General features: G+C 35.7%; 1 protein-coding gene across 1 annotated transcript; it reads right to left on the bottom strand.

Moving 5' to 3' along the window:
• Positions 1360 to 7579, bottom strand: LOC18781777 (phosphoenolpyruvate carboxylase 2). Its single transcript, XM_007214924.2, is given in 11 exon segments — positions 1360 to 1825; positions 2136 to 2522; positions 2912 to 2969; positions 2971 to 3896; positions 4127 to 4281; positions 4505 to 4592; positions 4715 to 4818; positions 5006 to 5228; positions 5694 to 5778; positions 5980 to 6371; positions 6905 to 7579. Coding segments are annotated over 11 exon segments (2886 nt in total). The 5' UTR covers positions 7073 to 7579; the 3' UTR covers positions 1360 to 1525.

Below are 12733 nucleotides of genomic sequence, written 5' to 3'. Positions count from 1 at the left end.
AAAAGTAGGATTTAATATCTGATTTTGTTTTTAATTTTAATTTTTTTTAGTATGTAAAAATGTGAATTTACCAGATTATCCTCGTTTAATTTATAATATCAATTCTTAATGTTTGAATTAACCAAGGATACTTTTTGGTATTTTGAATGTTTCACCATTCTTTGCATTTTGCTTTATATATATAGATTTGTTCCTTCTCCTAAAACCTCAAAATATATCTATAATATATTTCATATATTTTTTAAACATCTCTATCAAGTTTCTTCATAAAAAAATTGTATCAAAATTGAAAAAATTCACCAATTTGGTATGAAGATTTATCTCATATTAAAATAGCAATATTTTAGGCTTTTTATCACGAATGGTCCTTGAGGTTTACGAAATTATTGCCTTTCACCCTTTTTTTTTTTGGTGACATTAATGATCCTTAAGGTTATCCTACGAACATCAAAATGGTCCTTCCCTTGACTTCCATCAATTTTTCTATTAAAATGCTGGCGTAGCACGTATATCAAACCACACATCCAATAGAATATAGGCTTAAACAAAAGGTGTAATATTATATTAAAAAGAAAATTAAACTTTTTTTAAAAAGATAAATATTAAAATTTTTATTAAAAACAAATGACCTGCCAGTTCTACCACCAGCCACCTCCCATAATCCCACCCAGCCAACCCCAATCTTACCTTCCTCCAACTTAACCCCCGCGGATCCAGCCCACACCCACCTCCACTGCCGCTCTCCTCTCCAACACAGCCAAAATCCACCTCGCCCAGATTACCGCGAGTTGAGTTGAGTTGGCACTTTCATTTTCAACTTACCCAACTTCAGCAGAGATGAAAATTGGGCAGCAAATATTACCAAAAAGAAAGAAAAGAAAAAAGGGCAGCAACAGCACCTTTCAAGATGCCAAGATGGAGAATTCAAAATGCAAATTTCAAAACAAATGTCCAGAGAGAGAGAGGGGCGCCGGAAGGGAGGTGCTGCAGGGATGGGTGTGGGGTGTCAGGGCTCAAGAGGATGGGGTGGGGGTGGCGCTGGCTTTTGTGATTACTCTGTTTTTTTTCTTTTCTCCATTTTAACGTGCAAGGTGTAACCTTAACAAAACCATTGGTGTCACAAAAAACTGTCAAGGACGGAAGGTGATAATTTTTCAAACCTCAGAACCATTCGTAATAAAAAGCATTAAATATTTTCCTTTTATAAAACAAAAGGGGAATACAAACAACGAAAATTTGAACAGATGGAGAAGCACAAAAGTATGAGCATATGGTTTATATCATAACCGGTATGTTCCCGGCTGCTGTTGCAAAAAGAAAACCTCAAGTAATAAATTTCCACAACATGAAAGCCATAGAGAAGGAAAATTCTAGTTCACACAAACCAAAACGCTATTTTTATTAAACTTATTACAAAAGTTTTTATTCGATAGAGGTTTAGAGCACTTATAAGCAGAGAGCATCCATTTCGTACAATACTTCATACGTTCCAACATAAGTTACTGAAATACAAGATACCTAAACTTCAGCCGGTATTCTGCATTCCAGCAGCAATACCCTTCATGGTCAAAATAAGTGTGTCTTCTAGTCCAGGAGCATACTCGCTTGTTGGATTAAGCTTTACGAGCTCTGCCGCTGGCTTGCTTGTTGTTTCCATGTACTCCTTTGACAAGTGTGGCCTTACTTTAACATGGTAGTTCGGATCACGAATCTGCTTCAGTGTATAGGCTTGGCACACATTAAGTGTGGTGATGTAAGAGTCACGGAGGAGGAGTCTCTGCCTTAAATAAGGATCTCCTTCCAGAAGAGCCCTATGTCCAGCAACCTACAAAATTAACAGAAAATGATATTAGTTTCTTAAGATAACTGCATGTGCAGTCAAACTAATTATATTCGCTCAAAAAACTTTAAACTTGTAGAAATAAGTAATAAAACAACACCAATAGCACTTCAGAAATTTTTTCATAAAATTGATAATTTACATTTTTAAATTAACATTAGCCTCAGATATATGCTCTTATGGTTTTACAATCAAGTTAAGGAAAAAGTAAGAAGGTGGTTATGGACACAGATGTAGAGTAATTTAATTTGTCCTTTGCAAAAGTAAGTGTAAAGGGCTGCCTAAACTGCATTACCTGGAGGACGAGGCTCTTAGTTTCTTCATAGTTGGCCCTCAATCTCTCTCCAAATGACCATAGGTCTTCTGACACAAGCAGCTTGTCATACAGAGAGGCAATACCCGGGTCGCCCTTGGCAAACACCATCTCAATTAAATCAATCGACACTCTGAAGAAAGGCCACTGATTATACATCTCTCGAAGCATATGGAGATTTTTCGCATCCTTGTCAATAGCATGCTTAAATGCTGCCCCAAACCCAAGCCACACTGGTAAATGAAATCTTGTTTGGGTCCAAGCAAATATCCATGGGATTGCACGTAGTGATTCAATGCCTCCACTTGGCTTTCGTTTTGAAGGACGACTCCCAATGTTCATCCGGCCATACTCCATCTCTGGTGTTGCCTGCATTATCCAAGAGAAAATTATTACAGAACAATCTTCATCGGCCAATTCTGTCCTGATCGGATAGGTAGCTTTAAAACTAATAATGAACAAATTTGATGTTAAGGTAGGCAAAGCATGTAAGAGGAAGACAACAGAGGAATGATTCTTGAAACTCAATTTCGGGATTCAACACACTATCTTTCATAAAGGATTAAATTAGTAACTAACATACCATTGACCCAAAAGAGAAACTAATACATTGTTGCTAATGCATCAAGGGGGATTCATGTTATTGAAATGGTTAGTTTATACACACAAACACACACACACACATCACTCACTCACACACACACACAAAGTACATATATATTGAAAGGACGATCACGTTGGATAAGTAGGATACTTACACGGCGAAAGTATTCAACAAAACGAGGTTCCTGGAAAACTATTGAACGGTGTATTCCTTATCTCATCCATTAGTGCACGCCATTCAGGCTTTGGTGAGACAGGAGGATGCATTCCGTGCTCAAGTGTAGCTGCTGTGAAACGCTGGAGTGTTCTAAAGCACAAGTGCTCCTCCCCAAATGATTGTTCAATAACTTCACCTTGAACTGTAACACGAAGTGAACCATGAATTGTGTCTGGTGGCTGAGACAATATAGCAAGATGAGTGGGCCCCCCTCCTCTTCCAACTGTTCCACCTCGACCATGAAACATTGTAAGCTTAACCGCATATTGTTTCGCAACCTTTATGAGCTCTTCTTGAGCCTTGTATAACTGCCATGCTGCAGATAGACGGCCAGCATCCTTTCCTGAATCTGAGTATCCTATCATGACTTCTTGCTTCCCATTGATCCTGTTTTTGTACCAATCTATTGAAAAGAGACGGCCCACGGCAGCAGGAGCAGCCTCAAGATCAGCAAGCTTCTCAAACAATGGGACAACCCTTAGTGGTTTCTTCACACCACATTCACGTTGCAAAAGCTCAACAGCAAGCACATCAGATGGTGCTGTCGCCATTGAGATAATATAAGCACCAAAATTGTCCGAGGGAAGTTCTGAAATGACATGGAATGTGTCCAGCACATCAGCAATTTCTTCAGTCTTGGGAACATCAGAACCAAAAAGGGGGCGCTTGCCACTAAGCTCAGACAAGAGCCATTCTTGTCTACGTTCCTCGGACCATTCTCGATAAGACCCAATCTCCAGGTGCCTTGTTATAGCATTGAGGACATCAGTGTGCCTGTCTGATTCTTGCCGTATGTCTAGTCTCACAAGAGAGAGCCCAAAAGTGGAAACTTGCCGTAAGAAATCAAGAAGGCTTCCATCAGCAATTGGCCGATCGCCACAAGAGCAGAGTGACCGGTAACACAGTTCGAGAGGCTCCAGGAACTACAAGGGAACAAAAAGACAAAATCAGCTCTAATACGAAACATTGTTGCATGAGCATGAAAGATGGGGAACAATCAAACATGATTTCAATACTGAATGTCAATTGTAATTTATTCAAAGACTACCCCAAGTTTAAAGCTGAACAAATCTTAAAATTGGGTAGACTTTGGCAATTAAGTTTGTTTTATAACTCTACAACCAAATACATAATGCTGGTGGTTAGGAGAGACCTGTTCAACATTTGTAAAGGTTGTTTCCTCAGGAATTTCAGAGATTCCATTGGCTAACAATTGGCGAGCACGTTCACGTGTACTGTATAGCTTGTCTCTTACATCACCAAGAATAACACGATAAGGCTCATTTGGAGGAATTTGCTTCCAAAACTCTGCATCCGAAAAGCATAGTTAATAAATAAATCCATTGCACACTTGAATTTTAAAAAAGTCAAAAAAGTTAATAGAACTAAGAATTTTCAGCTAGTTTTGACGATTAGGCATGCCATTCCGCTAAAAGTTCAACTTAGTAAGCCAAAGATTTGAAGCTTTACCAACTATTGGAAAAGTTTCAATCCAGGATGATAAAAACATGAAGTCATCTCTATTGCATACCTATATAGTGTTTCGCATCCTTCTTTGAAGACCTATGAAGTTCATGAGCACGAGAAAGAAGCTCATCATTGCAGCGCCACATAGATAACTGTGAAAAAAAATGGTAATAAGAAATACATTATGGAAAGAAAAAGAAAAAAAAGTATTCAAGTACTCTGAACAGAAGAATCATATAACAAATCTAAGTGGAAGTAATGATTCTTTTGACACCTCAAACATAAGATCCTCTATCTGGGAGAAGTACAAGTTAGCAGCCATCATTCTAGCCAATAAACATACATCCCGTGTAACCTCAGGAGTGACCCTGGGGTTTCCTGCAGTCCATATCAAGCAGATGTTAAGGTACAGAAGCATCAAAATCATTCTAAGGCATGATTTTAGAGTGAGTGTGGAGTGATAGGCCATATAGATTATAAATAATAAAAAATAAAAATAATAAAAAATAAGGCACTGTGTAAGGACAGAATAAGCTCATCCAGTACTTGCATGAGATGAACATACCATCACGGTCCCCACCCATCCAAGAAGAAAATTGAATGAGAGGGGCATTGTAAGGAACACGTTCATTTATCCCTATGTTCTTCAAAGCAGTGTCAACACGACGTAAGAATTTCGGTACACCTTTCCAAATTGTCTCATGAAAGTAGCTCATTCCCGCTCTCATCTCATCTTGAGGGGTTGGAGGAGTCCTTCGGATTTCATCTGTACGAAATGCAGCTTGAATCTACATGAAAGGCGAAGTTAAATTATATCAATTTGAAACAAAAGCTTCTTTTGGTTATAAAATAAAAGCTTATTATTATAGAGCAATTATTCTACACTAGAAGAAATTATTGGAGAAATCAAATTTGTGGAGGCACGTGTTGGGGAAGCAATTTTCTGTCGTGAGAGAGAGAGAGAGAGAGAGAGAGAGAGAGAGAGAGAGAGAGACAGAGAGACAGACAGACAGACAGACAGACAGACAGACAGACAGACAGACAGACAGACAGACAGAGACAGAGACAGAGAGAGATGTATATTGGCATCTGGGTGCAACTGCATTGGCAATTCCAACAACCTTAAGGAAAACATTAGCATAGTCCAGAGAAAATGCGTTTTTAAATTTTAATTTGGCCAAGAACATAACAAAAATCTACAATGAGTGTACAAAGCATCAGTAAACAACATTCCATCATTGGTTTCCACATACCTCTCTTTGTAGAGCCTCATCGAGTTCCTGTTTATCATCAGGTGTAATGTCCTTAGCATACAACTGTGTCAAACAATTTCTTACCCTGAAATGGTCCATATTACACAATGTCAGTACCAAAATAACATACCATCAATACAACATGTCTAATCCTACACAATTTTCTTTTAGCAGTCCAAAGTGGATCTGGATAATAAACATATCCTGGGCAAGTTGCTTAACCAGTGGGCTTCTGCAATTTGTCTTCTTACAAAAGAGAAATGAAAAAGGTAAGTGGAGAGTGAACCTTGCGTGCTTTTGAAGCAAGGATCTTCGAACAGACTGAGTAGGATGTGCTGTTAGGACCAAATCTACAGTCTGGTTCTTCAAGGCATCAAAAACTTCTTCCGGGGACTTCTTCAGGTCTCCCACAAGCCTCTTGAGAGTCTCTTCAATGTCTGACTCTGTAGTAGCTGAAGCCTCATCAGCGAAGTCTCCCTTCTTCAACTTGATCCTCCTTCGATAAGCAATCTGAACTTCCTCGGCCAAATTGGCCAAGTTAAGCATGTGAGAAAAGGACTTAGCAATGACAATCGAGTCCCCAGGATCCAAACTCGTTAGAACCTTCCCAAGTTCCTCCAATTTTTTAGGGTCCTGCTTTCTTTCATATTCTGCGGAAAGTTCATAACAATCTTGCACCTAGTCCAAATTAAATTACAACAGTCAATAAATTACTCGTTTATCATCACATAATCTCATGTAAGAAGTGCCCCAGTTATCTAAAATGCAGAACCTTTTGAATGAAATTTCATATGTTAAAATCTAAATCATTATTAAACCAAAACGCCATCAACACTACCAGCGCTAAAGGAGTGAACTTTTGAGTCTTCCAAAATGCAGCAGGACTAAACAGAAAGACGAATGAGAATTGAAAATTTAAACGAAAGAGCAAGTTGGTACACAAGATAGTTTCTTCCACAATTTTCTTTTAAGAATAAAAAAGAAAAAAGTCAAGATATTCCCAAACAAGCATTATAAAAACAAAGCGATAATATCAAGGTGAGAAACAAAAACATAGATAATAACCAAGAAAAACGATGAAACTTCATCAAAACTAACATGGGTATCCATCAAATTCGCTTAACTATCAAACTTTAGCACACTAAGCTAAAAGTAGTCAAAGATTACTAACAAATAAATTGATTAATTTAAACAAAAAACAAACCCAATACCGTTTCTCTGAGACTCTCTCCATGTAAATCCTGAAGAATGTCAAGGAAGCGATCCAATAACAAAGCATCATACTCAATCAGTTTGTCATCCTCAGACACCTTCCCTGGTGCCAGCAGCCTCAGCTGTGCGTCAATTGAAGCCATCTTCTCCAAGTTCCTTGAAGCCATGGGCACCTTCTCTGTCTCTGTCTGTCTCTTTTCCTCTATCTCTCTCTGTCTCTGTCTCTCACTCGCTTGGTTTCTGGGTTGCTCTGCTCTGCCTCTGACTTTTTAACCAACCCAGATATGCATGCTATTAATAATGAAAAAAAGAAAGTAAATCCGGAAGGAGAAAGGTGTAGAACAAAGTGAGTTTCAGAAGGACTATAAAACCAATTGAAGTAGAATTCAAACTCTATTAATAATAATAATAAAAAATTATATATTGGGGAAAAAAAATAAAAAAGAAGAAAAAAGAGGAGGAACCAAAGCAAATCCCGTGAGACCCAGATGAAGAAAGAGCGGGTAGGTTGCAGGAAAACAGGTCGCTTGTGAATTACGATCTGAGCACGAGAAAGAAAGAAAGTAGAAGGAAGAAGAAGAAGAAAAGCAAAGTGCTTGGTTGAGAGTTCGATCACGGAAGGGTCAGCGAGGGAGTGTGTGATGCAAAGCAAGCAGGACTCATTTCTGTGTTGTTGGCCCTTTTATTTTATTTATTTATAGTCAGTGAACCAGTTTACTTTTACGAATCCGACAAGGATTCCTGAAATTTAGTAATTTACATCACACTGTGTCTCCATTAATTTAGTTATTTTTATTTACATAATTATGGGGTTAAATACAATTTGTTTGGATGAGGAAATGTAAAGTGCAAAGGAATTTATAAATGACGGAAATTGATGTTTTAGAATTTATAAAGTTTTTTATTTGGGTAATGGATTTAAAGTATATAATTTAACCTTTATTTGTACAATTATTTTTTTTAAAAACTCAATCTCTCTTAAAATTTTAGAAATGACGACTTTTAGATAGAATTTAAAGTTGGGATTTATGACCTCCAAATTCTATGTTTTTCCTCACAGAATTTCTAAATTTCTATATTTTTTTTATCCAAATAGGAGAATTAATTCATGCTAAATTTTGTTAAAATTTCAAGTTTATTTTTTGTGGGAAATTATTTTTCTCTTTTTGTTTTTGTTGGAAGTGGGAAATTCATCTACTGTAAATATCAGATAGGTGGAAATGAAACTAATACCCTAGAAAACCCTAGTTGTTGAGAGAGAGAAAGAGAAAGCTTAGATCCGGGGGAACCCCCTGATCTCGTCAGATCTTCAGTGTTCTTCGATTTTTGTGTGGACCTATGTTGATCTACTCTTCTTTTGACAGATCTATTGTCTCATATTTGGGCAGGTTTTGGTCATCTTACCAGGCTACTCTTTAAGGTGTTGTGGCTTGGTTATGGTAGATCAATTGTTCATTGGTGCGTTGAGGCCCTGGAATAACTAGGTGACGCTCTGTATGTCATGTTATAAAGGAATATTACTGGTGGTTGGTTTTCCTTTTGCCAACGTTGTTTTAAAAAAATAAATAAATAAATCTTTTGGTTTAATTTATTCAATAAAGTCTAGAAACTCTATGAGTTTTCTGATTTCCTTTTTCCGTGATTCCAGAAACTTAGTTGATTTTGATGGTGTTCTTAATGTCTTTATGAGAGTCATGCTGGTTAGCAGCTAGTTTTTCTCATTGATGTCATTGGACTAGATTCGGGGAAATCACGGCGGTTGGAAGCGGTTATAGAAAAGTTATTTTCGAGAGTGATGATTCTGTCCATATTGTTTCAGCTTTTTGGCTCGCTCAAGTCATATGGGAAGTTTTACCCATGTCTACCATATTGTTATTTAGATGGCTCTCTTTATAGTATATGTTGTATGCTTTTTCCTTATTGATCTAATAAAATTGTATCGCATTTTTATCAAATATAATATATAGGTGAGATATAACAGTAGGAAAAGTAAAACTTGGTTAATTATAAGGATGATGGGCCATCAAAAACATATTAAGGATATTAATGGAATATTAGTGGAATAAGAATCACTTGCCACAAAATCTAAAATATGGAGAAACAAATTGGAATCAAAGGATTTAAGAATTAATAAAAGTGAAAGAAAATACTTAGGTTGTGATAAATACAATGGAAAGAATATTACAAAGATAAAATAGGAAAGAATAATATTTTAATGGGCAGAATGCTGAGGACTAAGGTTATTCTTATCATATTTGCATACCATATTCGCATACCATTTTATGTGACAGATGAGGTGAACAACCACATTAATTAAAATTAATTTAATATTTTTTTTTCTTTTATGATTTATTGATACTTTTTAATTGATGTGGCTATCCACTTCATGTGCCACATAAGGTGGTATGAAAATGTGATATACAAATATAGTAAGAGTAGCATTACTCTTAATACAAATACAAAGCTGATATGCATTTGTGGTGAGTTCGACGTTAAGTTGTAATTAGTCCATTGTAGTGGTGTAGCTTTGTTGCGGATGAATTATCAAGATGTAAAAATAGATAATCAATATATTATAAAGAAACATTAGAAATTCTACCTTTAATGATAAGATCAAATAAAGTAGGTTTAATTATTACTGGCATACATAGCAAATATTTGGACACATCTTTATTTTCTAACAAAAGAAGACTCCTCAAGTTTAAAAGTAAAAAAATAAAATTAAAGGAAAACAGTTAAAGTAAAATTACTAAGAGGCCTACCAAAACTAATATGCAAAGAAGTAAATTTCGGAAAAAAGTAGATTTAATAGCAAATGCTACAGATAGCACAAAATGAATGTAATATGGATATTCAAGGACATATTGCACCAAAGTTAAGCATAATTTCAAAGCGTTAACAAAATTTAAAACATTTCTAAAACAACCAATTAACCTAAATGAGCATTAAAGTTAAGTATCAATTGATTGTTTTGAGGGTTGTGCTTTGCAATTAATTTATTTCATTAGCGAAAAAGAAAAAAAAAAAGTTATCTTTTTCGATTTAATTGTTCTCACAAACCAGTCAACGCCTATACAGTCATGTTTTTTTTTTCTTTTTCTTTTTTTCATATGGTTAGACAATCACTGTAGGAGTGGAACTGGAATATGCCTTAAAGAGAAGTATATGCTATCGAGATCTCAAAAGAAAGAAAAATCCTTATCAAATAAACAAAAAGAAAGAGAGAGATTCTAATTCCAACCTCATTGGATTGTTTGACCAATAAAAAAAACCTCACTGGATTTTTTTTAAAGATACTATTATGCTTAAAGGACAAAAGTAAGAAAAGATGAGTTAATAAATAAAAAAAACATGATAAAAAAGAAAAGATGAGAGAATCAAATGTTTTATCATCATGGTTGTTGAGCCTTATATTTGTAGATTCTCGGATGATTAAAAATAAAGTCTCAAGTAAGAAAGGAATTAAGAGCTAGAGCCCACCCTAGCATGAGAGTGGTTACGCCCTTGGTCCCAAGGACTCCTAACTTGCATTAATGTGAGGTACCAAATTTGGAAGTGAGGTTAATTTATATTTATGAACTCAATTATCTTAAAGAAATGACTTAACATTGAATGAATTGTCTTGATAAGGGTTAAGTTATATTTATAAACTCAATTATCAACCAACACAAACCCTTGCGAACAAGTTATAATGTCTCATTCAAATTCAACTACATATAACCTTTCAGTAATAATTATTTGAATGTTTCTCATGTCGACACATATATATTATTTATTTATGAATTGACTTGCATTTCCATATCGTTAGTATGTGTATATGGGTGCCCACTTTACATTTCATGGTGCACTTTCACATATAATACACACATTGTAACAACCATGTTATCATAATCATATTGAAGGAAACTTTGGTTTATTCAAAGATTCATTTAAAAACATCAACATGAAAACATACATCATACATGATATTTCCTTCTTTTCAACTAAAGTGTCTGATGGAAGAAACTTTTGATCCTTTTTGTTTTGGATGTATAGGCGTGCCACCACCAAGTACTGATTGGCTTAAATAAAAAAAGGTCGAATTGTTGTGTTCGTGCTTCTGACTTGTAATCAGCAGATTGATCGATCAAGCAAAGAACCTCATCTTGACCTATGTTCTTTCACTTCCTCAACATCAAGGATGGTTGAGCTTTGTATGTCTATTTTTAGGGTTTGAGGATTTTAGTGATATGATGTAATTAAATTAAAACTGTGATTAAACTAAATGACAAGAAAGTAAATGTAAGAAAGTGGATTAAAGGGATAATTAAACTTAAATTAAGATAAAGCATAAATAAGAACGATAAATTGAAATAAACTTGAATGAAATTCGATAAAGTAAACTTAATGAAAATTCAAGAACAATGGAATCTAAATTTCAAGAAAATAAACTTACACTAAGGAATTGGAGTGCTTGGAAATGTAAAACCTAAACTAGGAATTCAAAAGTGCAAGAAGAAAAAAAAGATAGGTTTTGTGTTGATCAGACATGTCCTTGTGTAACACCCCGACCCAACAAATTATTTTTATTTAATTATTTAATTGTGCAATGTAAACCCTTGAAGGTAGGGGCACTTTAGTCACTTTTTGTTCAGAAAGGAATTTGGGGAATTGAGTAGCACCGTTGCATAGAACTCGTGAATACGAGTTCGTAGATAGGCGACATGCTCAATTCCGATTTAAAATGGAGAAGTTATGATATATATAAGTGCAGTGGTACAACCATAAATATTGCAAATTCCCAATTTAAAGTTCAGACCCAATTCCTTTTTTTGTTTTTCTTTTCTTTTTATTTTTTTTTTCTGGTTATCTCTCTCTCTCTCTCTCTCTCCCCCCCGGTGAACAGTGGCACCGCCGCTTCTACTTCAAATTTTGGCTCCGTCTGACCTCAGTTGCCATCGCAATCTTTACGAAATATCTTCCTCTCGTCCTCCTCTACAAAACCAACCCAAGATTCAATCGAGTTAGCAACTGAAGAATTGCTTGCATAAATGTGATTTCATTGAAAAATGGTTTATTTTGGGTTAATGAGGTTGTGGGATTTCATTCTCGAGCTAGTCTTGGCTTTGACAATGTGATATGAGATTTTCAGGGATTATTTTTTTATTTATTATTATTATTAAAGTATATGGATTTGGGTTTCAGACTATGGTGATATGGGTTATGTTTATGGAATTTGGATATATTTTGGGATATGGGATTTATGTGGCTACACACCATTTGTTATACCTTTCCCTTGGTTCGACATGGAAAGGATGACGGAATTATGGAAAAGAATTAAAGTTGGTTTTTGGGACCCATCAGGGCACACATGTACTCTTTGGGAGGTGTGTTAGGATGTCAGTCTATGCGTATGACTGGATCAGCCACACGTGCAATGCAGGTCCTGACGTGCATGTTGGGGAGCAATAGTCCCACTGTTGGAATGCTCATCTCTAGCCACATGTGCGATGCAGGATCCCAGCATTTGGTTGAGAATAAACAATCCCCGAGTTGGATTTTTTTTCTCTAATACATATCTTGGTGGTGTTGAATTTATGGTTTTATAATAAGGATTAAATTAACAAGTTTACATTATTTTCTAAAACGGAGGGGGTAATTTATGTTCAATATAAATTATGTTTAATGCTTTGTTTTTGTCCACTCACATTTTCTGTTTTGCGACCCTTAGGTTCTAGATATCCAAGGTCGAGACCACCACGACGAGGCATCGCTGCTATTTGCATTGTAGAGATTCCTCCTTTATCTTTTTCTACTTTTATTGTTCTTGGGTTGTAAACTTAATCTTT

Source organism: Prunus persica, chromosome G3, assembly GCF_000346465.2.
Source record: "Prunus persica cultivar Lovell chromosome G3, Prunus_persica_NCBIv2, whole genome shotgun sequence".
NCBI lineage: Eukaryota > Viridiplantae > Streptophyta > Magnoliopsida > Rosales > Rosaceae > Prunus > Prunus persica.
Note: the sequence above shows the minus strand (reverse complement) of the source record. Positions and strands in the feature narration are given on the sequence as shown.